At 42.6% G+C, this 25,157-nt stretch overlaps 1 protein-coding gene across 1 annotated transcript in view; it reads left to right on the forward strand.

Annotated features, from left to right (window-relative positions):
* KDM7A (lysine demethylase 7A) overlaps positions 1–25,157 on the forward strand; it is an 83,847-nt gene that overhangs the window by 51,960 nt on the left and 6,730 nt on the right. The window contains exons 8-19 of the mRNA XM_047762904.1: positions 252–339; positions 2,723–2,829; positions 5,473–5,564; positions 8,936–9,025; positions 14,803–15,012; positions 16,760–16,884; positions 17,088–17,242; positions 19,058–19,155; positions 19,930–20,078; positions 20,764–20,972; positions 22,776–22,861; positions 24,833–25,106. Coding sequence (XP_047618860.1) covers positions 252–339; positions 2,723–2,829; positions 5,473–5,564; positions 8,936–9,025; positions 14,803–15,012; positions 16,760–16,884; positions 17,088–17,242; positions 19,058–19,155; positions 19,930–20,078; positions 20,764–20,972; positions 22,776–22,861; positions 24,833–25,106 — 1,683 coding nt within the window. The remainder of the gene's footprint in view (positions 1–251; positions 340–2,722; positions 2,830–5,472; positions 5,565–8,935; positions 9,026–14,802; positions 15,013–16,759; positions 16,885–17,087; positions 17,243–19,057; positions 19,156–19,929; positions 20,079–20,763; positions 20,973–22,775; positions 22,862–24,832; positions 25,107–25,157) is intronic.

Consider the following 25,157-nt stretch of genomic DNA (forward strand, 5'->3'; position numbering starts at 1 on the left):
AAAACCTTCACTTATCCTGCACTGTAATTTTGCTCATTAGGTCAATGTGTTTACTTTAAACTCAGCAGAGAGACTAGCATGTAATAGGCATTTAATAAATATTTGAACCAGTGAATCTCTAGATCATAATAGGATTTAAGTATGAGGTAAACTGATTTTGATATTTTGTGTTTCTTAACACAGGTAGGTAGCATATTTGTGTGGCTTAAATATTGAAAAGTCGCTGATTTATATACTTTTAACCATTTCAGGGTGGATTCATGCTGTGCTCACGTCTCAGGATTGTATGGCTTTTGGGGGGAACTTTCTGCACAACCTTAACATTGGCATGCAGCTCAGGTTTGTGTCATCAGTATTTAAAGGGTTTTTATGCTTTCTTAATTACAACTTTATCTAAAAGTTAAAAAGAAAATTCAACAACATATTTGAGATTTCATGGAGATAGGCTCTTAGGAACTTTGTTTTTTTTTTTTTTTTTTGGCCATGCCTGTGGCATGCAGAAGTTCCCAGGTTGGGGAGCAAACCTCTGCTATAGCAGTGACAACACCGGATCCTTAACTGATTGGCCACTAGGGAACTCCTATTGGGAACTTTTTTCTTTCTTTTTTTTTTTTTTTTAATTTTATGGCCTCACTCATGGCATTTTGAAGTTTCCAGGCCAGGGGTTGAATCTGAGCCACCGCTGCTACCTGTGCCACAGCTGTGGCAATGCTGGATCCTTTTATTCTTTTACTTTTTTTTGGGGGGGGGGGACACATGTGGCATCTGGATATTCCCAGGCTAGGGTTCAAATAGAAACTATAGCTGAGGCCTAGGCCACAGCCATAGCAACTCGGGATCTGAGCTGTGTCTACGACTCATGCCCCAGCTTGTAGCAATGCCAGATCCTTAACCCACTGATCAAGGCCAGGGATTGAACGTGCATCCTCATGTCCACTGTGTTGGGTTCTTAATGTACTGAGCCATAATGGGAACTCCTAGATCCTTCTTTAACCTACTGCACCAGGCCAGGGATCGAACCTATACCTCAGCAGCGACCTGAGCTGCTGCAGTTGGATTCCTAACCCACCATGCTACAGTGGGAACTCCCCTCTTTTTTTTTTTTTTTAAATTTTAGGGTTCAGATTGGAAAAGGATGGATTGGGAGCTTGGCGTTAGCAGATGCCAAGTATTATATATAGGATGGATAAATAAGGTCCAATCGTATAGCACAGGGAACTATATTCAATATCCTCTGACAATGAAAAAGAATATAATGTAAAAGAATATGAGAAATGGGAAAGAATATCAGAAAGAATGTACATATTTATATAACCAGATCTCTTTGCAGTACAGCGAAAATTAACATAACATTATGAATCAACTATACTTCAGTAAAATAAAATTTTTAAAGTATCCTGTTAAAATTTTGACAAATGAACACCCTGATGGTTTTCTAATCCAAAATATAAAGAATAGGCGTTCCCGTCATGGTGCAGCAGAAACGAATCTGACTAGGATCTGGGAGGTTGTGGGTTTGATCCCTGGCTTCTCTAAGTGGTTAAGGATCTGGCGTTGCCGTGAGCTGTGGTGTAGGTCGCAGCCGTGGCTCGGATCCCGAGTTGCTGTGGCTGTGGTATAGCTCGGCAGCTGAAGCTCTGATTAGACCCCTAGTCTGGGAACCTCCATATGCCATGGGTGCAGCCGTAAAAAGCAAAAACAAATAAATAAATAAAATAAAAAGAATAACTCATTCTGTTTGACGCTAGATATTTCCCCAAATTTCAAAATTTCATAAAAATGGGTAGGCTCTTCTTTGACTGTTTTTACCTTGAGGGAATTGAACTAAATCCAGTCGGATTCAGATGTGACAAAAGGTGCTGGGGAAGAGCACCCTGAGTGAGGATTGCTGTCAAAACACCTCTTTGATGGTGCTGGGGGCAAAGGATTGACAGCTACTTCCTCCTGTGTGTGAGATGTTGACCTTTGGGCAATAACTCCCCTGGTAGCCTCATGAGAGAAGAATGTTACCAGGCAATATTGCTTAAATGGTAAAATGGTTCCTGCCTGATAAACGGCCTCAGGACTGGGACAACTAGAAATACCTGGTAGGAAGACATATCTTGGGCTTTCCTGAGTGAGACTCTTTAAAGTTGGCCTGTTCCCCATGGAAGCCATGTGTCTGTGGAGTTGTGAGAAATACTAGCTCTTACGGGGCATGAAGCTCTAAGCTCAGGCAGCTCCCGTCCTTGCCAAGTGTGTATCTTTTTTCTTTATATCTGAGCTGTCGCCAGGGGAAGGCTGGCTCTGTGGACTGCGGCAAGGACACCCACAGAAGAGTCACGCCGTGGCAAGGTGGTTTCTGTCTTCTCACCTTGACCAGCGGCCAAACATGGTCTTGACATTGACTGCTTAGTGGAGCCTAAAGAATCCCCCCGGAGTGGCTGTGGCAGTGTTGCTGTATTTATTGTGGTGGAACCCTTGTAAAATTCTTTCTGGTAAAACCAGGATACAGATCCCAAGGTGTGCTCTTTTTGAAGGCCAGTGTACATTCTTCAGTGTGCTGTCGAATTCGAATAAGGCCACAGCTCAGTCTCAGCCGCATGTGACGTTGTTAAGCAGTGCACAGGGCTTGGCTGGCCTCGGCCGTGGCTGCTTATTTTATTCTCCTTAAGCTGGTTGCTTCCATTTCACTTTGAACTGCTCATATGAATAAAAATTTCTTCAATTTTTATTGATTTAGGTGTTATGAGATGGAAAAAAGGCTAAAAACACCAGACCTTTTCAAATTCCCTTTCTTTGAAGCCATATGCTGGTTTGTAGCCAAAAACTTGCTGGAAACCCTAAAAGGTAATAAATGATCTGTACATTTTATTGTTTCATTTGATGGATGATGTTTGTAAATTCACTGAAAGCCACTGATAGAAATAGAGGCCCTTTTAAAAATACAGTGTGGCTCTTGTTTCTATTTTGTTTTTTAAGTGCATGATTTTCCTGTCAAGAATCTTTTTAGCACCATTTTTTTTTTTTTTTTTTGGTGGGGTATTCCTTTAAACTTGAAAGCTACCTTTTTAATGTGGAATTTCATATTTTGGTGTTTTATCTTTTGGTTTAATAATCTTTGAGAAGTCAAGTTGGAGATTCAATTTTACTTCTACTTTCACCCTTTTTTTTTTTTTTTTTGCTTTTCTTGCACTTGTGCCCATGAGAATACAGTCCTTCTGGTTTCTCTGTTGTCCAACTTCCTAGTCAGTTTGCCAGTAGTGCTACTGTTATAATTAACTCCCAGAAGAAGAGATATAAACAGATTAAACAGCAAACGTATTCTGAATATTTGAGGTTACACAAGAAGAAAAGGTAAAATGAGAAGAAACAGCCAGTAACTCATTTCCCAGGAGAGCATGCACAGAGTTAAATGATAACACTCTTTCCTTAAAAAAAGGGGGAGGAATTCCCATCATGGCGCAGTGGAAACAAATCCGACTAGGAACCATGAGGTTGCAGGTTCGATCCCTGGCCTCGCTCAGTGGGTTAAGGATCCAGCGTTGCCGTGAGCTGTGGTTTAGTTCGCAGACGTGGCTCAGATCTGGCGTGGCTGTGGCTGTGGTGTAGGCTGGCAGCTGTAGCTCCGATTTGACCCCTCGCCTGGGAACCTTCGGTGTGCCACAGGTGCGGCCCTAAAAAGACAAAATGACCAAAAAAAAAAAAGAAAAAAAAAGGCGGGGGGTGGGGTGGGGTGGGTAAGCTCGTTCTCTTTGGAAAGCAGGAGCACTCGCAGCGCATCCCACACCTTGCAGCACCGTGGAGAAGTAGTCTCAGCAGTGGTGCAGCTGAGTGCGATGGATGAGGCGCAGGGCTTTCTGCACAAGCCCAGTTTCTGCTCTGGAAATGCTTCCTTAGCCCAAATTCCTGACTCATTCCGTGTTTTCAGGTATTTTTCTTTACTGTGGGAATGTCACAGTGGACCCACAGACTTCCCATATATGACTTTTAGGAAAACACTAGCCAGTAAAGTTCATAGTCTCTTATTCAAATAGAAGCCTAGGAAAACAGGGACACTAATAAAAACGCTTGGAAATGTCCTTGTTTTCTGGACCCAATTACTAAACCCTTGAGATAAGAGATTGGCAATTCAATACTCAGAAAGTTGAGAGAATTTTTTCCACCTCTCTCTTTTCACTAATACAGACAGGTATGTACACACACCCACACACCCGGAATAATGCTTTTTCCTGAAGGTCTAAGAGGGGCTCATCAATCAATTTCTTAGAACAAATTAAAAATTTATCTGAAAGACAAAATCTTGCTATTCCTCTTGCAGCCACAAGCAGCAGACTAATTGATTAGTCTTGGAATAACAGTTTAGCCTTTGGTTTTTCAGGCCATTGAGAGTTCAGAGATATTGAGGTCTGATTGAAAACATGACCCTGTACATTAAACACTTTACTGTGAAAGGATATCTGTAGGTCAAGTTTTAAAGTGTCTTCGTTTCATCAGCTGTGTCAGTGTAGGATACCTGGCAATATTAGTGAGTTGGTCCGGTCACATTAAAGCTCGAGCCAAATGGCCATCATTGTAGCAGGAATGGTGGTCTTGGTACCTCCCTGCATTATGTCGTTCTTTTATTCCTGACCTTTTAACTTTCTGTTGCAGCCTGTTATTTGCCAGCTCAGACTGTTAAAAGGCTTATGCAGTGAGTTAAATGAGTGTGGAGGATGTGAAACTCTTAACTGTGTTTAGTGTCAGGAATAATAAAACAATGAACCAGTTTTGGATTTATGTAAGTAAATTAACCACTGAGCAGAAGTGAAAAGCAGAATCTTCTGCTTTTGTTTCACCTCACCTGAATTTTAGACCACATCTAATATATTTTGTATGAGTTTTGGATAATTTGGTTTTAAAACTCAGGCAAGATGTGTGTGTATGTGTTTTTGCCTTTGCAATAATGTAGTCATATATCAGACCCATAGTCAAGTGTATATAGATCACACACCACATACACAAACAGTCCCCTGCAGTTAAGGAATCACGTGGCCATCACTCAGGTCAGCTCCACCCAAGGTAAGAAATCGGCCTTGCCGGTGCCTGAGAGAGACCCAGTTAGTTTTCCCCTGGCACCCCCTCCTTCCCTTCTAGAGAGAACCTCATCCTGACTTTTGTGATAATCTTTTTCTTCAGTTTTATCCTTCATGTCACTAAAATAGTTGAATTTTGCCCGTTTTTAGGCTTTATATTTGTCGATTCCTGCTGAGGCTCTTTTATGACCTGTCTTTTACTTCAGCATTATGTTCGTGAGCTTTATTTTAACTGGAGCATTTAGTAGAAGCACATTTAATGTAATTTTATTTGTCTTTCTTGCCTTTTCAGTTGATTGTTTCTGACTTCACTTTTTTCCCTTTTCTATTAGCTTGTTTGATATTTGGTGGTTTCTCAGAACCTAAAGGTTAACCCCTTTATCACGGAATACTAACGCCTTCCCCCGCCTTCCCACAGAGCTGAGAGAAGATGGCTTCCAGCCGCAGACTTACCTAGTACAGGGAGTGAAAGCGCTGCACACTGCTTTAAAATTGTGGATGAAAAAGGAAGTAAGTCGTTATCTTTGGTGAAATAATTGTTAATTTTTTCCTGCGGCAGGGTCAGGAAAACGGAGTGGTTATGCTCTCTGGGCAGTACTTGTGAGCGGGAGCAGCAGAGGGAATGGAAAGCGTGCTTTGGGTACAACCCACATTTTATCCCACAGTGTAGGCACATGTGGTTTTTGTTGATATTTGTGAGAATCAAGTACCTAGGTGTTTCTTTAATGTCGAAAGGAAGCTCATTTGAGTATATCTAGGGTACTGACTAAGAAATGACACGTAGACTTAGAGTAATAATAAATAACTTGGAGCTCTCCTGGTGTGCTCACCAACGTGCTCAGTCCTTATATCCATAAACTCATTTACTCGTAAAGCAGTAACATGTATGAGATTGGGGAGCTGTTGTTGTCCCCTTTTGCATATGGGGAAGTTAAGGTTCTAGAGTTTTTAGTGTTTGCCCAAGACAACTTTCTGGAGCTAGGACTAAAGCTGGGTCTCTGTGTTTGCCAAGCCTAGGCTCTTACCTCTCTGCTTAGTCTGCAAGTAAGAATGAAGGAAAAGAGAGGTCACAGTTCAAGCATGAGCTTTCCATTTCCCCTAGAATGAGGCCTCATTTGCATTTGAATCCCACCGCCTCTAAGAGGTCGTCCCAGATCTCATTTGGAATTAGTATATCCTTTCCTTTTGCCTTCATAGCATAGTTCTTGCGCCAGTGGACTTATAAGTAAATGCCTGTGCAGTAATGTGTCTGTGTCCTCTTGCCTAGATTTTTGAGCTCTTGAAAAACAGGGACGTCCTCATCTTTATTTCCTTCCTGGAACTTTGCACACAATGCTTTTAATAAGTGATAACTGTTTGAGCTGATGAAAATACATTTCCATGCTAATTTCTCCAATGTCTGCTTGAAATAAAAATCCTGCTCTTAAGAGATACTGGGCAACGGTAGTTAATAAATAGGTTACTCTTCCAATAGTTTTATGCTCCCTTTCACCTTATTACCCTGCCTGCATACCCACTAGAGCAACGTGCTGCGGGAGCTTTCAGGAAAGTAAAAAGGGTGTCTTCCAGTGGCAGAGATGTCATCATCTAAATGACAGAGAGACAAATAGATTACAAAAGGATATAGTTTATAACAAGATAAAAACAAAATAAAGGATATGTTGCAAAATCTGTGTAATCCTTTTCCTGCTGAAGGCTTTAGACAAGCTGTTCTCAGGCTTGTGTGTTTATCAAAAGGCCTTAGAGCTTTCAAAAAATGAACTCCCTGCATTTTTCCTGAGAGATTCTGACTTGTAAATCTGGAGTAGGATCTGAACCTCTGTTTTTAAACAAATTTTGTAGGTGATTTTGACGCACAGTAAAATGCATCAGTAGGTACCGTTAATTTATTACATTTGAAGTGCACTTTTACAAGCATGATGTTTGCATTTAACTGTTAACCTTGCTCTAAGACGCAGCTTAGCATAGTGGTTAAGAGTGTGGACTCTGGAGTCAGATGCTGGGATTCAGGTCTTAGCAATGCTATTGCAGACCACTAACCTCTATGCTTCCGTTCCCTCAGTTGTATAATAGAGTCACAGTAGTAGTGTTGAAAGGACTGACGAGGTAACGCTCGTAAAGTACTCAACTCTCTCTTGCCCAGCACATGGTTAGCACTTAATGTTACTGTTGTTGTTAGTTTGTTTTGAAAAATTAAGCTAAAACCAAGGAGAGGATGTAAAGCAGAAGTAATAATTAGTATGCTAACTGTCTAAAAAGTCAGAATGTTCTCAGGAGTTCCAGTGTGGCTCAGTGGTAACAAACCCGCCTACTAACCATGAGGATGTGGGTTCCGTCTCTAGTAACTACAGGAACGTAATGCCTTTGTTAAAAACACCCGGTCGGCAGAGCTTTTGTCTGATTTTGGAGAGGGTGGAGGGAGATGCTCTTCTCATGTTTCTCCTATTTCTCACAGGGTAGGTTTCATTTTGCCCTAAAGAAAACCTGTCCTGGGAGTTCCCACTGTGGCTCAATGGCTTAAGGACCCGACATAGTGTCTGTGAGGATAAGGGTTCGCTCTCTGGCCTTGCTCAGTGGGTTAAGGATCTGGCGTTGCTGTGAGCTGTGGTGTAGGTTGCAGACGTGGCTCAGATCTGGCGTTTGCTCTGGCTGTGGCGTAGGCCAGCAGCTGCAGCTCCGATGAGACCCCTGGCCTGGGAACTTCCATATGACATGGGTGGCCTTAAAAAGCAAAAAATGAACCCCCTTGCTGTACAGTGGGAAAAAAAAAATGATGAAATGAAATGAAATTTTTTAAAAAGTCAAACTGTTCTTCGATATAGAGATTAATATTTGGAAATAGGCATAATAAATAATGGCAGCAGTTCAGTAGATATGGCAACTCACCAATTCTTTCCATTTGATGGGCTCTTTTTCCTATTTTGCTTTTGATATTAAAAGAAAAACTTTATGAATTAGACTTCCCATGAGAAGTTAGAATGATTTAATTGTTTATGTTCCCCTTTACAAATTCTTTTTTTTTTTGGCCTTTTCTAGGGCCGCTCCCACAGCATATGGAGGTTCCCAGGCTAGGGGTCTAATCAGAGCTGTAGCCGCTGGCCTACGCCAGAGCCACAGCAACGCGGGATCCAAGCCGCGTCTGTGATCTACCCCACAGCTCATGGCAATGCCAGATCCTTAACCCACTGAGCAAGGCCAGGGGTCGAACCTGAAACCTCATAGTTCCTATTCGGATTTGTTAACCACCGTGCTGTGACAGGAACTCCTCTTTTTTTTTTTTGTCTTTTTGTTTTTTTCTAGGGCTTCACCTGAGGCATATGGAGGTTCCCAGGCTACAGGTTGAATTGGAGCTGTAGCTGCCAGCCTACGCCACAGCCACAGCAACTTGGGATCCAAGCTGCGTCTGCAACCTATACCCCAGCTCACAGCAACATCGGATCCTTAACCCACTGAGTGTGGCCAGGGATCAAACCTGTATCCTCATGGATGCTAGGCAAATTCGTTTCCGCTGAGCCACGATGGGAACCCTCCCCCCTTTACAAATTCTTATGTATTATAAATTAAATTTAAGGCTTCTTTAATTTCTTTACTAATTATATTAGTATTTAGAACTACAGTTGGCTTTACAGAGTGCAAGGTTACTATTCCATATAGAGCAAAATTCACAGTAAGACAAATCCATCTTTAACTCAAGGTAAGAGGATTTTATAAGTTAATAAGGATCTCCTCAGAAAGTCTTAAACCTTCTAAACATGAGGTCTGAGACCTGGCTCATTGGTATTTGGCTTTGTCTTAAATCTAGAGAACGTGAAAATGAATAAATTAGTTTTTACATCTTCAAATGTAAATAACTTGTCTTATCTTTGTTAATCCAAATACAGCTTGTATCTGAACATGCCTTTGAAATTCCAGACAATGTTAGACCTGGACATCTTATTAAAGAACTCTCTAAAGTGATTCGAGCAGTAGAGGTAAGACTATCATCTAAACACTTGGCTACCATCTGCATTCAATTGAGAAGTGGTTGGATCTGTCACCACACTGCAAATATCTGAAAGACCTTAAACACTCTTAGAAACAGTGAGTGAGCTGTGCCTTGGAAGGAGTCTCAGGTTTGCAGACTTCCAAAGTCCTACAGAGAGATCTAGAGCGTTGCGTCATAATGAGGTCATGTGAAGCACTTACCAGGTTACTTCATGTTCTTGAGGTTACTGCACAAATAAAAAAAAATACAGAATAAACAAAACTTTCAGATCTCATTCATTTCTAAAGTACAGAGATGAATACACCCCGAGATATTAGAGAAAGAGAAGCTGTAAGGCAAGAGGTGAGCGAAGCCGGGTTGGAGAGAGGGGTGATGTGGCGTGGGGCGAGGGGTCCACCTGACGGAAGATACTACAGCAGCTGCCCTTTGATAAAGGCCCACCACATCTGAGGTTAGGTGTGTCATGTATTAAATAGGAGCTATTCTAGTTGTTCAAGGAAGGGTTTTGTTTTGTTTTGTTTTTTTAAGGGCTGCACCTGCAGCACATGGAGGTTTCCAGGTTAGGGGTCCAGTCAGAGCTACAGCGGCTGGCCTACACCATGGCCACAGCAGCGCTGGATCTGAGCCACGTCCTCAGCTTACACCACACCTCACGGCAACACCAGATCCTTAACTCACTGATTGAGGCCGAGGATCGAACCCTCATCCTCATGGATCCTAGTCGGGTTCATTAACCCCTGAGCCAAGAAGGGAACTCCAGGAAGGGGGTTTTAATTAAAGTATTTCTTCAGGAAGGTGGTTCTGTTAGTGTTTAGCTTCAACTGAAAGGAAATTAAATGGAGGAATGGAGGCTCCCTGAATATTTAACAGCTTAGTTTAAGGCTGTGTTTGGAAAATGTAAAGAGGTATAAATCGAAGAGATGTTAAAATGTTGGGTTTAGCATCCTTGGATAGAGGAGTTCATATAATTCTCCATATGTTCAGATATGGGAGGAAATTATTTTCTATTTTTGAAGAGTTGCATGTAATTGGATATTTAAATCATATTTAATCTTAAATATATTTGTAAATGTTTAAGTACATAAACATCATATACAATAACACCCAAAACTAAGAATAAACTCAGAAGGAAAGGAAAAAAAACTATAAACTTGTACTAAGAAAAATAAAACTATATTGAAAACTATATTGAAGAAATGGGAGTGTCATTTCTGAAATATATCAATTCCAAATTAGTATTACAAATTGAAAATGGTAAAATATACCTGGAAGAATAATTGGACAAAAATAGTCAACTAGGTATTTTTTTAAATTAGAAGGTAGTGAATACAGAATGCAGCGAAATGGCAGTAGAAAAATGTACAGAGGAGTTCTCTTGGGGTACAACAGGCGAAAAATCCAGTGTGGCCACTGCAACAGCTTAAGTCAAAGCTGTGGCCCGGGTTCAGTCCTTGGCCTGGGAACTTTTACATGCTGCAAGTGCAGCCAAAAAAAAAAAAAAAAATGTACAAAGAAAATATAAATAGGAATTTCGCTAAAGAAGAGAGAGAAATGACCAATCCAATAAAAATATGAAAAATATTCTCAATATGTTAAAAATATTCAACTACATTTGCCAAATAATTTATGATTTTAAATGATCGTTTATCAAATTGGCAAAAATAAGAAAATAAATAAAAAATAAAATTGGCTGGTAGGAAGAGTAAAGGCATATCCCCTGACCTAACATTACTTGAATAAAGTAAATAAGAGGATTCTAATTAAACCTGGTAGATGGACCATATTACTACCACCCTCACCTCCTGGAACCAAAATGAGAGTAAAAGAATAGAAGTGATGTCCCTTGAAAACAAAGAGAGTAATAGAGATTTTGGAAGCTGAAAAGCAAATGTACAAGTGGTAACTGACAGGTCAGAGAGAGCTGGAATCTGTGTGTGCAGTGGGAGAAAACCAGAAGCAGATCTTATGTGTACAGTAAAACCTTCAAGAAGCTCAGCAGTCAGAGATACTAGGACCCTCTAAATAGGAGAGGGGAGGTGGAATTGAGAGCAGGTTGATTAAAGATCTCATTAAGAAATAGGGAGTTCCCATTGTGCTCAGCAGTAAAGAACCCAGCTAGTATCCATGAGGATGCAGGTTTGATCCCTGGCCTCGCTCAGCAGGTTAAGCACCCAGTGTTGCCGTGAGCTGTGGTGTAGGTTGCAGATGCAGCTCAGATCCGTTGTTGCTCTGGCATAGGCCGGCAGCTACAGCTCCGATTTAACCCGTAGCCTGGGAACTTCCGTATGCCTTGGGTGTGGCCCTAAAAAGAAAAAAAAGACAAAAAGAGAAAGAAAGAAAATACCTCCAAAACCCTGCCTCAACACATACAGGAAACTGGAGATTTAGATTTTTGAGAAGTTGACCTTGAGACTGGCTTTTGGAACACTGAACCCAGCTGAGAAAACAAGAGGGCTAAGTGACAGTCTACATAGTGAATGATTCTTCTTCCACGTGGCTCCCCAACCAGTGGCAGTCTGGCCTGGACCTTCCAGGCTGAGAAGAGGATCCACTGAAACTAACAATTTGAAACCTTCACATGGAGCAGAACAACCCAGATTCCTACAGTTAAACCCGTCAGCTGTCAAAGCTCCACTTGCATGGCGCTCCCAGTTAGCTTTTTCCTTTCTGTATACAGTGACGTGCACAGGTGTCATCAGTGTACAGTTGAGTTTTAACAGAAGTATTTACCTTTGTAACCCTTACTGCAATTGAGATATGAATCATTTCCATCACCCTGGAAGGTCATTTCTTGTCCTCTTCTTTGACTACGCTAAGCTACCTCTGACCTCTCCTGCTCTCATCAGAGATTAATTTTGCATATTTTGAACTTTAAATCTCCCATGTTTCCTTTCTCAGGAAACTCTTAGAGGATGTGCTGAGAGGGGGTAAAGCAAAAAAGGAGGAGCCCTGGAATTCATCTTCCAACAAATACGGAGTACCTGCTGTGTGCCGTGTACCATCAGGAGTGGGCATAGAGCAGTGAACAAAACAGAAGCCCTGCCCTCATGGAGCTTAGTAGCAAGAGGCTGGCCATAAATATTTTAATGTCCCAGTAACCGACAAGTGCTATGAAGAAGAATAAAGGAGAGGAAAAGGATAGGGAGTGGCAGCCAGAGATGGCGGTAGGGTTGTAGTTTTGTGTGGCGGAGTGGGAGCCGATGGGGAAAGGTCTTTGATGTCATGTGCAGGCCCAGAGAGCAGCTAGTCCAGGGTGGATGAGGAGAATGAAAGGCCTTATGTTGGTTATTCATCCGAAATTCAAATTTAACTAAGCATCTTGTACTTAGCAAGCATTCCTGTCTAGGAGATCTGTCTCCAAAGAAAAATTGATTCAAATTGATAAATAAGTAATTTATTTATGTTTGAATGTTACATCCCTCTAATGGGGAATTTGGGGGATCAATTAATGATAAATACACAGGAAACAAAGCAGATGGAAATGAGAAAATTGCAAATTCAAGGGACAGTCAGAGGATGTAAAAGGAAATGTAATAGTTACGTTACGTGGCCCTGGGTTGTAAATTTCATTGAGTCCAGTTTAAATATTGAAGGAAGAGAAAATAAATGTACACTTAGGAGAGGCATGTAAGGATTAATACTTCATCTGCATGGTAAGCATTCAGTAATACCTGAAGCTGAAAAACCAAGAAATAACAGTTTAAATGTGTTCTTTAGATATCTGGAGGCAAATAACAGAAACAACAACAATAACAATGATGAAAAACAGCTACAAGGGTTGAAAGTCCTGGGTACATACTCAAAAGAATTGAAAGCAGGGTGCATGCGCATGTTCATAGCACTTCGTAGCAGCATTATTCACAGCATTGAAAAGGTGGGAGCAACCCGAGTGTCCATAAATGAATGGATAAACAAAAATGAGGTATATATGTGCAGTGGAATATTATTCAGCATAAAAAGGAAATTCTGACAGATGCTACAATGTGAATGAACCTTGAAGATATGTTAAGTGAGATCAGCCAGCCACAAAGGAACAAATATTGTATGATCCCGGTTACATGTAGTTCGTAGAGTAGCAGATGCAGAGAGAAAGTTGAATGGCGAGTTGCCTGGGGCTGAGGAGCAGTCGGGAGTTACTGTTGAAACATCTGAGTTTGAGGTTAAAAAGTTCTGGAAATGGGAGGTCCCGTTGTGGCTCAGTGGCTTAAGGGCCCAATGTTATCTCTGCGAGAATGTGGGTTAAGGCTCCGGCATTGCCATAGTTGTGGCATAGGCCTCAGCTGAAGCTGCAGTTTGACCCCTGGCCCGAGAATCGTCCATATGCCACAGGTGCAGCCATTAAAAAAAAACGTTCCGGAGTTTCCATCGTGGTGCAGCAGAAATGAATCCGACTAGGAACCTGCGGTTGTGGATTCGATCCCTGGCCTTGCTCAGTGGGTTAAGGATCCGGCGTTGCCATGAGCTGTGGCGTAGGTTGCAGACTTGGCTCAGATCTGGTGTTGCTGTGGCTGTGGTGTAGACCGGCAGCTACAGCTCTGAGTAGACCCCTGGCCTGGGAACCTCCATGTGCCTTGGGTATGGCCCTGAAAAGACAAAAAGACAAAAGCAAAAAGTTCTGGTGATAAATGGTGGTGATGGTAAGACAACAATGCAAAGTGTGCTTAATTCCACTGAACTATACACTTTAAAATGGTAAATTACATGCGTGTTACTGCATATATTATGTGGTACAAAATTATGTATATGTTACTACAGTTTTTAAAAACTTGCAAGTTGTTACCTCTGGAGAAAGAGAATCAGACGGGGAAGAGTAGATTGCACTTCATAATATGTTTGATAGAGTTTTAATTTTTAAAACTACATAGGGAGTTCCTGCTATGGCACAATGGGCCAAGGATCCGGCATTGCCACAGCTGTGGTGTCAGTCACAGCTGCGGCTCAGATTCATCCTCCGGCCTGGGAATTTCCATGTGCCAAAGGTGTGGCCAAAAAAAACCCCAAAAAACCAAAGTGTGTAGGAGTTCCCAGTGGCTTGGTGGGTTGAGATTACAGCTATGTCGTGTGTTGGGTCCCTAGCCGAGGAACTTCTGCATGCTACGGGTACAAAATAACAATAATAATAAAAATAAAAGTGCATAGATGTATGACTTTGGTTTAAAAGCTCTCATGGATATATGCAGTTATGTGTGTGAAAGCAGGGTCATGATGGGGAAGAACGGGGAGCAGCCTGAGTAGCTCCCCGAAGTGTTAGATCCATCAGTTACGTCACACCTCTCCAGTAGCCTGCTACACAGCCCTTAAAATGATGTCGAAAACCGAGGAACTATGTTCACAGTATATTACATGGGGAGAGACGGGGAAAAGGTCTCAGCAAAGCTGTTCACCTGTTTAAATTTTATTTTATTGGAATATACTTGATTTACCAAGTTGTGTTAACTTCAGGCACAGCACCGTAAATCAGTTGTGCAGATACATGTGTGCATTCCTTTTCAGATTCTTCTCCCCGCAGTGCTGAGTCAGTTTCTCCCGTGCTGTGCTGTGCCGTGGGTCCCCGTCCCCGTTACCCGTCTATATGGAGTAGTGTGTACATGTCGGCCCTAACCCCATAATTTACCCTCCCCGCTGTTCAAGTTTTATGATTTCGTCTTTTTTGTTTATATGATTAAACTGAAATTTTTTGTTTTCTAAAATGTTTTTATGGCTGATTATTTAGTCAGGTATATATGTGGTCTTATAAAAATACCCTGAATTTAATTCTTAAAGGAGGAAAACGGCAAACCAGTTAAATCTCAGGGAATTCCTACTGTATGTCCAGTTTCACGGTCCTCGAGTGAAGCAGCTTCACCCCACCATTCCCGACGAAGGATGAGGAGGCTTCGGGATCATAACGTCCGGACCCCTTCGAACCTCGACATCCTGGAGCTCCACACGCGGGAGGTGCTCCGAAGACTGGAGATGTGCCCGTGGGAAGAGGCAAGCCTCCGTTTCATGCTTCCACAGAGGCGCGGGTGTTTCTCAGGGGCCTTCGGAAGGGTGATGGAAAGAGTTGGACATTCTTGTTAGCTAACCTTTGCTTAGCCTCGTAGGGTCCGCAGCTCTTCTAGCATTGGGGACATGCTTCAGCTTTCTGGGCTTCACTGTAGTAGGACAAACAGATCGCCTCTGTTTGCTAACATGTATTTTATTTTATTTCATTTCATTATTTTTAGGGCCACACCTGTGGCTCATGGGAGTTCCCAGGCTTAGGGGTCATATCAGAGCTGTGGCCACTGGCCTACGCCACAGCCACAGCAACATGGGATCCGAGCCTCGTCTGCGACCTACACCACAGGTCACGGCAACACCGGATCCTTAATCCACTGAGCGAGGCCAGGGATGGAGCCCGCATCCCGGATTCATTTCTGCTGCACCACAACAGGAACCCTGCTGACATGTTTATTTATTGTTTACCAAGTGCCATGTGCTCTTCTGGGCTCTGGGGAAGATTCCAGAGTGAGCAAAACTTAATTCCCTGCCCTCATGTAGCTTCCATCCTAGCTCAAGTTGGAAAGATCAAAGCTGGAGATGCATAATATTAAAAAAATATAATTTCGGATAACAAATTTTATGAAGGAAGCCAAAACAATAGAGCAGGAGAATATAGGGGCTGGGTGGCTGACTGCTTTAGCTCAGCTGGTCAGGGAGCTCTCGGGTGTGCATTTTAACTGACACTTAGCAGAAGAGGTCAGGTGGGCACACGGATTTGAGGTAAAGGATTGCAGGTGGAGGGAAGAGCACGCGCAGAAGGCCTTTTCCTGAGCCAGCGGCATCAGCGTGGCTGACTGTGAGACCAGAGACTGGTAAAGGACACCCAGTATAGTTTGAGAAACGCCGCCTAATGGACAAAGGGTGAGAAGGGGTGGGCGGTAATGAGCTCAGTGTAAGGAAAACATGCTGGGGAGAGTCATCTCATCCATCATTTTACATCCTAAGTGGGGGATAAGTTAAAGTGAGTAAGACAGCAGTATCTCCGAATTGACATAGTTAGAGAAGTTGTATAGAGATTAAAACTTCCTTAAATATTTTATATTTTACATAATTGTGTTTATACTGTTTTAAGCTTTCGTTGTTCTGAACCTCTTTAAACCCTTAGGCATGTGGGAGAAAATTTAGCTTTACTATAAAAGGTGCGGTGTATTATTAAAGAAAATTATTACCACGAAAAGGAAGTGTTCTTTATGTCTTAAAAACCAGCTACTGTTGTGCCTTTATGTCACCCGGTAGCCTTTGTTCCTGGCGGTGACCTGCTGAGAGTGCCCAGTGGGAAGCCTAGAGATTAGGTCAGGGGTAGGGGGCCTGGGAAGGACCCAACAGCCAGCACTTCAGCGGGAAGAACAAAGCAAAGAGAATCCAGGTCCATGAAGGCAGTATTTCTAGCTTCTCACTTTTTTTGAAAGAGTGAAATGTCATTGACCTCACTCGATACACATTTTACATTCTGCTTTGTAGAGTGTGTTTTATGGTTACTGGCCCTACAGAAAGATGAACCATATTCACGCTTTGCTTTTGGGAACCGTTTTGTTTTCATGCCACACCGCTGCCAAGGCCCCAGCCTCGGAGGTCGCCTGCACTCTTTAGGACACAGGGCTGCCGGGGGAGGCGGTGGTATTGTATTCCTGGACGTGTCAAGCAGGTATATTTGAGGGTGGAAGTTAAGTCAGTCCTGTTTTTATATTTTCAGGACATTTTGAGCTCTAAACTGAATGGAAAATTCAACAAACACCTCCAGCCATCTTCCACGGTTCCTGAATGGAGAGCGAAGGATAATGATCTACGATTACTGCTGACGAATGGAAGGATAATTAAGTACGTGACGGCGACCAGATACCAACCAGATGAGCTTTCAGTGGGTCCCTCTAGTCGTTCAGTCCCTCGTCCAGACCATTGTACACCTGCCTGAAATGTGGGGACAGCGTCTCAGTTCTCTCTGCAAATGAAGAGGGCTTTATACTAACTGACCACATGGTTGCACTGTCTTCTGACCTAATTGTTTTTCTCTTTATACACAGGGATGAGAGACAACCCTTTGCAGATCAAAGTCTTTATGCAGCAGACAGTGAAAATGAAGAGGATAAGAGAAGGACGAAAAAGGCAAAAGTGAAGATAGAAGAGAGTTCAGGAATAGACGGGGTGGAGAATGAAGCGTCTCGAAAGCCACTTAACAGTATGTTTGTGCTAATGGTCATTTTAGAGGTTTCTTCATTACTCATATGCTAATGATTGTAAAGTACCTTGCTAGCTTTCAGGTTCTTAAGTTTGTAGTGGGATTAAAAATTTTCTGTCCCTGATAGACTTTTGAGAAATCCGAAGTGTTTCTGAGTAGTCTCCCCATCAGGGAAATGCTGAATGTGACTGCCAGCTGAGGCGTGGCATCCAGGGAAGGTGTCACCGGTTAGTGACACCCTTGTCTCATGACAGTTTTTTACAAGAGTCACATGAAAGCTCATGCATTTTATGGGCCTCTACTCCAGATCATAAAGCAGTTGCAAGTTTAATGCAATTTCAAAGATAGTTTTAGCTAACATGCCTGTGGTTTTCAGAATTAGGGGACATATGTAACTGGCTGATCTGAAGCTGTTCACGCATTGCTTTATGTGATTGACTTGTCTTCTGTTGACAAGAACCAAAGCCTCTACTTGGTTATTAACTGGTTATCAGCAGCGTGATGAATGGTAACACTTCCTCCTCAAGATCTTTCTTCTTTTTTTTTTTGTCTTTTTGCCATTTCTTGGGCCGCTCCCTCGGCATATGGAGGTTCCCAGGCTAGGGGTCGAATCGGAGCCGTAGCCGCCTGCCTACGCCAGAGCCATAGGAACTCGGGATCGGAGCTGCGTCTGCAACCTACACCACAGCTCATGGCAACGCCGGATCCTCAACCCACTGAGCAAGGGCAGGGATCGAACCCGCAACGTCATGGTTCCTAGTCGGATTCGTTAACCACTGCGCCAAGACGGGAACGCCAAGATCTTTCTTCTTTAAATGAAGTCTTCACTTTCTCAACATTCTTCAGGGTCTTCCTACATTCGTCTATCTTAAAACATAGTTGGATGTTTCAGCACTTGATTAGTAAATGTTCTAGATAATTGACGTTATCTAATCCATGTCGGAACACCTCAGTTTCTGCGAAATCCGGTTAAATTTGATAATGTGTAGTCGGTGACTGTGCATTTGTTTACATGCTACAGGAGAGGCAGCTAATCAGTAGAATTCATCAAACAGTGGCCCTTGGGGAGGGCCTCAGGGAAGAGAAAGTCACTGGTGAATCCTGGTTTACAAGCGTGTGAATTCATTGTCTACTGGAATGCATGTCTGGCTTAGGAGAGTTTTTTGGTTTTGTTTTCTGTTGAGAAAAATAACACAAGGGAAAGTGAGAAGCATCTTGTAGTTGATTTTGGTGTTAGGGTTGTTTTTTTTTTCTGGAAAGAAATATAAGTCAATTCATCCATATAATATAGAACCTTATTCAATAAATACCACAGATGGGAGTTCTCCCGTCGTGGCGCAGCGGAAACGAATCCAGCTAGGAACCGTGAGGTTGTGGGTTCGATCCCTGGCCTCCATCAGTGGGTTAAGGATCCAGCGTTGCCGTGAGCTGTGGTGTAGGTCGCAGAGGAAGCTCGGATCTGGTGTTGCTGTGGCTCTGGCATAGGCTGGCAGCTACAGCTCCGATTAGACCCTAGGCTGGGAACCTCCATGTACTGCGGGTGTGGCCCTAAAAAGACACACACACACAAAAATAAATAAATAAAAGTTAAAATAAACAAATACCACGATGTTTTGAGAATACACTTCAGTCTGTATCTTGGTCAGTTAGTGAGAAAGTCCTTGAGGGAAGAACAAAATGAAGATGATGAAAATAGTGAGAAAGGACAGAGCAGGCTCGGTTGAGATGTCTCTCTCAAAGTTGGACAGGCTGTGGATGGCATTTTGTTCAAATTCTAGTAACTCTTTCTTTTCCTGTCATCATTTCCCTTCTCAGGGTTTTTAACAAGTGTGAAATCGGAACTCAGGAATCGACCATCGGAATACTCTGATATTTCTGATTCAGAAGACTCTGGACCTGATTGCACTGCACTGGTATGCCTGCAACCCTATGACTTACTCCAAATTTGATGGAAGGCTGAAGGGCTGCTTCCCCTACCCAAGAGGAGAGTGAAGAGCAGCTCGACCAAAGCCCGCCTCTCTGTCCTTTGCTGTGCAGGGCCTTCCCTGCAGCAGTGATTAGACACACACACCTCCTCATGGGACTTGTAACTGCAATACTGTAATTCCTGAGAGAAAACACACAGTGCAGCTTTTTCTTTTGAGGGGCTGCCCCCCAGCATATGGAAGTTCCTGGGCCCAGGGGACCAATCAGAGCTGCAGCTGCCAACCTATACCACAGCCACAGCAACCCAGGATCTGAGCCACATCTGCCACCTACACCCCAGCTCACGGCAACGCCAGATCCTTAACCCACTGAGCAAGGCCAGGGATCGAACCCACATCCTCACAGACCTCACATCCTCACAAACCATGTTGGGTCTTGAATCTGCTGAGCCACAGCGGAAACTCCCAGGACAGGTTTTCTTTAAGGCAAAATGAAACCTACCCTATGAGAAATAGGAGAAACATGAGAAGAGCATCTCCCTCCACCCCCTCCAAAATCAGACAAAAGCTCTGTTGACCGGGTGTTTTTACGTAAGGCATTATGTTCCTGTAGTTACTAGAGATTTGTACTTTTTCAGTTACAGAAATAATTCCATGGTGATGGGGATTGTCACTTTGCCGAGATGGATAGGTGTTTGGGGTTCTTTTGTACAGACTTACTCAGATTTCTTATGTAGATTTGTCTCCATTTCATTGTTTCAGAAAAATAATTTTACCACTGAAGAGTCTGAAAGTTCAGGTGATGAAAAGAAACAAGAAATAACATCAAACTTTAAGGAAGAATCTAATATGATGAGAAACTTCCTTCAAAAGAGCCAGAAGCCATCTAGAAGCGAAATTCCGGTCAAAAGGTAGGCATGCTGATGGTAGTAGCCTTATTTATTTATTTTTTTGATCATTTGTCTTTTCAGGGCCGCACCCTCAGCATATGGAAATTCGAAGGCCAGGGGTCTAATTGGAGCTACAGCTGCCGGCCCACACCACAGCCACAGCAACGCCAGACCCGAGCCGCATCTGCGATCTACCCCACAGCTCATGGCAATGCCAGATCCTTAACTCACAGAGCACGGCCAGGGATTGAACCCGCAACCTCGTGGTCCCTAGTCGATTCATTTCCGCTGTGCCATGATGGGAACTCCTTTTTTTTTTGTCTTTTTTTGTCATTTCTTGGGCTGCTCCCACGGCATATGGAGGTTCCCAGGCTAGGGGTCTAATCGGAGCTGTAGCCACCGGCCCACACCACAGCCATAGCAATGCCAGACCCGAGCCGCATCTGTGATCTACCCCACAGCTCATGGCAACGCCAGATCCTTAACCCACTGAGCAAGGCCAGGGATCAAACCTGCAACCTCATAGTTCCTAGTCGGATTCGTTAACCACTGCACCAGGATGGGAACGCCTAGTAGTAGTCTTATTATATTGTGATATGAATGCTAGGAAAATGCTTGTTCTTGGGTTTGGAGTGGGGGTTAAACTTTACCAAAAATTTCATCAGAATAAAAATGTTTTTGTCTTTTTCGCTGCTCTGCCCTTTAGGGAATGTCCTACCTCGACGAGCACAGAGGAAGAAGCTATTCAGGGCATGCTGTCTATGGCAGGGTTGCACTATTCCACGTGTTTACAGAGGCAGATACAAAGCACAGACTGTGATGGTGACAGACGCTCTCTCCAGGATCCCAGCAGCTGCCACAGCAGGAACCATGAGGTCAGGCAGTTGTATCGCTATGATAAGCCAGTGGAATGTGGTAAGAAACTTAAATTATTGGTCTCTAAAAAATAACGTATAGGAGTTCCCGTCGTGGCTCAGTGGTTAACGAACCCGACTAGGAACCATGAGGTTGCGGGTTCGATCCCTGGCCTCACTCAGTGAGTTAAGGATTCGGTGTTGCCATGAGCTGTGGTGTAGGTCACAGATGCGGCTTAGATTTGGTGTGGCTGTGGCTGCGGTGTTGCTGTGGCTGTGGTGTAGGCCCGCAGCCACAGCTCCAATTCGACCCCTAGCCTTGGAACCTCTATATGCCACAGGTGCAGCCCTAGAAAAAGGCAAAAAGACAAAAAAACTGTTGCACATCTTTAGTTGGAAATGTTAAGCATGTTGGCTGAAAAATACATGAGGTTGACAGATCTAAGATGCAAGTATAAGAACTCAAATGTAAATTAATGGATTAAGGGTCGTGTTCACTGGTACAATTCTGCCATTACTGTTGCAAGACAGTTTTATTTCCCTTTTATTAGTTTATCAGAGTGGAGGGAATGTTTTGGTGTCTTCGTTAGTGTACTGACTTTGAGCAGTCAACTCTTTTTCCTTTTACGGAGGGGAAAGCAAGTCTTGAACTCTTTCTCCTTGAGGATGTTGTCTCCCCTATTTGAAAAGGAAGTATTAGGAAAGAGAGAGGACCCAGGGGCAATATCAGTGATGCCACATAGGGTCTTCTCTCTGCCTTCAGGAAAAACTTTTGTTTCCCGGAAAGTCTGAGGAGGACTGCGGAGAAGATAATACTGCATTAAAACTGCAGCTTGCTGTAGAAATTGTTTTTTGTTTTTGTTTTTTGATTTTTTTTAGGGCCACATCTTTGGCATATGGAAGTTCCCAGGCTAGGGGTCTAATCAGAGCTCCAGCTGCCAGCTGCAGCACAGCCACAAAGGATCTGAGCTCGTCTGCGACCTACACCACAACTCACGGCAATGCGTGGTCCCTAATCTACTGAGCAAGGCCAGAGATCGAACCTGCATCCTCATGGATACTGGTCGGATTTGTTTCCATTGTGCCACAGTGGAAACTCCTGTTGTAGAAATTGTGTTCATTCCCATCTAGCTGTGTCAACTAAGCACCAGGAGCTTCACTGAATTCTTGAAACAATATTTTGGGCATATATACTATAACTTAACAGATGAAGGACAAAAGACTTAGGGGCGTTAACTTGTCCATCCTTACATAGCATTCAGTGGTGTTTTTTGAACCCAAAACTGGACCATCTGATCTCAAAATACTTGCTCATTGTATAAGCGGGAGCTGAGCTTTAAAGAGGTTAAATAACATGCCTAAAGATGCATTGGTAATGGAAGAACTCAAATTCAAATCTGAGTTTGTCTTTCCATTCTACCATTCTATCTCCCTATAATCTCTTTGGTTCCTTGAAAAGAAAGCTATGGAAATGCTGCCAAATTCAGGTAAATATATGCCTTTATTCTATGTGGAAAAATATACTATTTTTAGAGAAAGTGTATTGCACTTGGTTTTAATCTACAACAGATGGCCATAGAATTTGACCCTAGATCCTCACAGCATCTGGCACAAAAACCTGTTGTATAAAGACAGTCTTTGGGAGAATTGAAAGGATTAACATGTTAGGTTTGTAGACTGGTGGCTGTTTTGTTTTTGAAAGGGAAAGGAGTGCAGTGAAAGTCTATGAATAAATATTTAAAGAGCATATTCAGTTTTAAATAAAATGTCAACATAAATTTGCTTTCAGTTATAAGCATTAGGCTAACTTTGTTCTTTATGATGAAGTTTGTTTGGAGATAACTTAATTAAAACTTCTCTTTAGGATATCATGTCAAGACTGAAGATCAAGACTTGAGGAGTTCTTCTTGGATTAAGCAATTTGATACAACTTCCAGATTTAATCTTCAGGTATAGTCGAGGTTTGAAACATTAAGTTGGGGTTGTCATTAGCTCTGATTTTGCTTTCTTGTTTTTTAAACTGCAACCAGTAATAAACCACAAGATCTGGAAAGCTTAGAAATTACAATTAAATGGACATTTGAACAGCTGTCCATTTTTAGGCATTCTGATACAATGACTGATACAGGGCTTATGGATAGAATGTGATTTGGAAAAGAGCAGTTTATTTAAGAAAGCAGTTTAAAAACTCTTGGCTGCCAACACCTTTAGGTTATGTTTGGCTAGAAAGAAACACGACAGGGGAAGAAAAGTATGATGAGGATTCCTTGTTTGTTGAACATTTGTAGGTACTGAATTTCTTTGAGAATTTGATGACAGTTACACTTCTCTTTCCAGAAAAATGGTCATCATAAATGTGACCGTTGCTTACATTTTCTCATGGTTTGTGGTCCCCCACCCCCCACCCCCGCCGCCCCAACTATCCGCTGATGCCGGATTAAGAGCCTCTGCTCTAAGCGAAGACACTTGATGTCTTAAGATCCGGATATGGGTGCTTATACCAAACAAAATGAACCCCACATATCTTTTTAAAAAACCCAGACTTTGCCAGTACCACCATACAGGGAAGGCAATAAGGTCTTTGGCTGCAAACCTTGGAAAATGGCCTCCAAGAAAGGACAGAATTCTCGGGAGCTAGAGTGCAGTGCCCAGGCCACCTCACCCCTGCACACTCTGAGTAGCACAATTTGGGTGGTTTTTGTTTCTCCATTCAGCTTCTACTCTGTATTTTCTAAATACTTATCAGTTGCTTTTACAGAAAGAAAAAGAGCCAAGTTATTTCTTTAGGCAAAGTTTTGTGAGTACAGGTTCTTTTAATGGAGTCAAAGAGTCAGAGATCCAGTAAGAAATCCCTTAACTCTTCAGGATTCTTGTACTCAGTGGGTGATTCTATAGTGCCTCACTGGTCATAAAATTTATAACTCATTAACATTACAGAATTTGGTATTAAAAGTCAGCTATTATTTAAATCTAACTTGTTTTCGTAATTGTCTTTGACAATAAAGAAGTAGAGGAGAGACGATTAGCAGGATGCTCTTAGAGGAAGTCGACTTTCCTTTGCCTGTAATCTGGGGAGGTATTAGAAAGGCGTGTCCAATCCTGCCGCTGTTTCTTCATGCTCAGGCATATTTGTAAGACTATTTGAAAGCAAGTCTGTGTTCCATGCTGATTTTAAAACTTATTTGACCATTACAGAATCAGAAATTCACTTCAATACACACAAACACACACTTAAAACTAGTTTCATGAAACATCGCATCTGCAGTATGTTCTTTTATCTTTTCCTTTCTCTTTTTAATTCTGGTCAGGACCCTCTCCATTTTATTTAAGACCCACCAATTCATAGCATTGTTTGTTTGGGTGTTTTTTTCCTTGACAGTTCACTTGATAATCTTAAAGGACTGAAGGAATAATTATTAGAGAAAAACCAGACTTGGGGCTCAGAATCCAGGGATTTTTTTTTTTTTTTTAGCAAGCAACTTAAATATAGTAGAGATGAACCGTACACTAGTTAGGTTCTGAAAAAAGGCAGTATGTGACACCCTGAGAAATATGGGAACCGAGATGCGCTGAGGCAGTGGTGGGGATGTGGCCTGTTCGTGCCATGGCCCAGCGTGGCACGTGCGGCTGAGTTCTGGGTGGCTTGTTGAGGGTATTCATTCTTTCTGTCTATAATGTTTTCTTTTCAGCTTAAGTTGTGAGGCATCTTCAAGACGCGAGTCTTTCAGAGCTATTAGGTTTTGAAACGAGGTGACCCTCTGGAGGGGGTGGCCTTCTGTGGCTACTGCATGTTAAGAAAACCCAAGGACAGTCATCTGTCTCTTCTGTCTCTTGAATGGTTAATGCGTAGAGAGTTTAAATACCTTACTTATCTTAAAGAAACCCTGAAAAGTCAACGTTATTTCCTCCCTTCTTTTTTAGGATCTAAGGAGAGGTCAGAAATGCATCAAAAAGGAAGTTTCATCAGAAATCAGTCAGAAAGTCCAAAGTAGGAATTCTGTGGACAGCAGTGGCTCCAGCCCTCAGAGTGGAAAGTACACGCAGAGCTCGAGCTTGCTGTCGGGGGTGTGCCAGATGAGTAATGGCACTGTAAGCCCGGAAGGGCCTGTTGGGGAAACCTCCTTTTCAGTGCCCCTTCATCCCACCAAGAGACCTGCATCAAATCCACCACCGATCAGCAACCAGGCAACAAAAGGTAACTTTTACACGCATAGGTTAAGTGTGTTTCTGTGTGTGTGGGTGACAG

Source organism: Phacochoerus africanus, chromosome 16, assembly GCF_016906955.1.
Source record: "Phacochoerus africanus isolate WHEZ1 chromosome 16, ROS_Pafr_v1, whole genome shotgun sequence".
In the NCBI taxonomy this organism is placed as follows: Eukaryota; Metazoa; Chordata; class Mammalia; order Artiodactyla; family Suidae; genus Phacochoerus; species Phacochoerus africanus.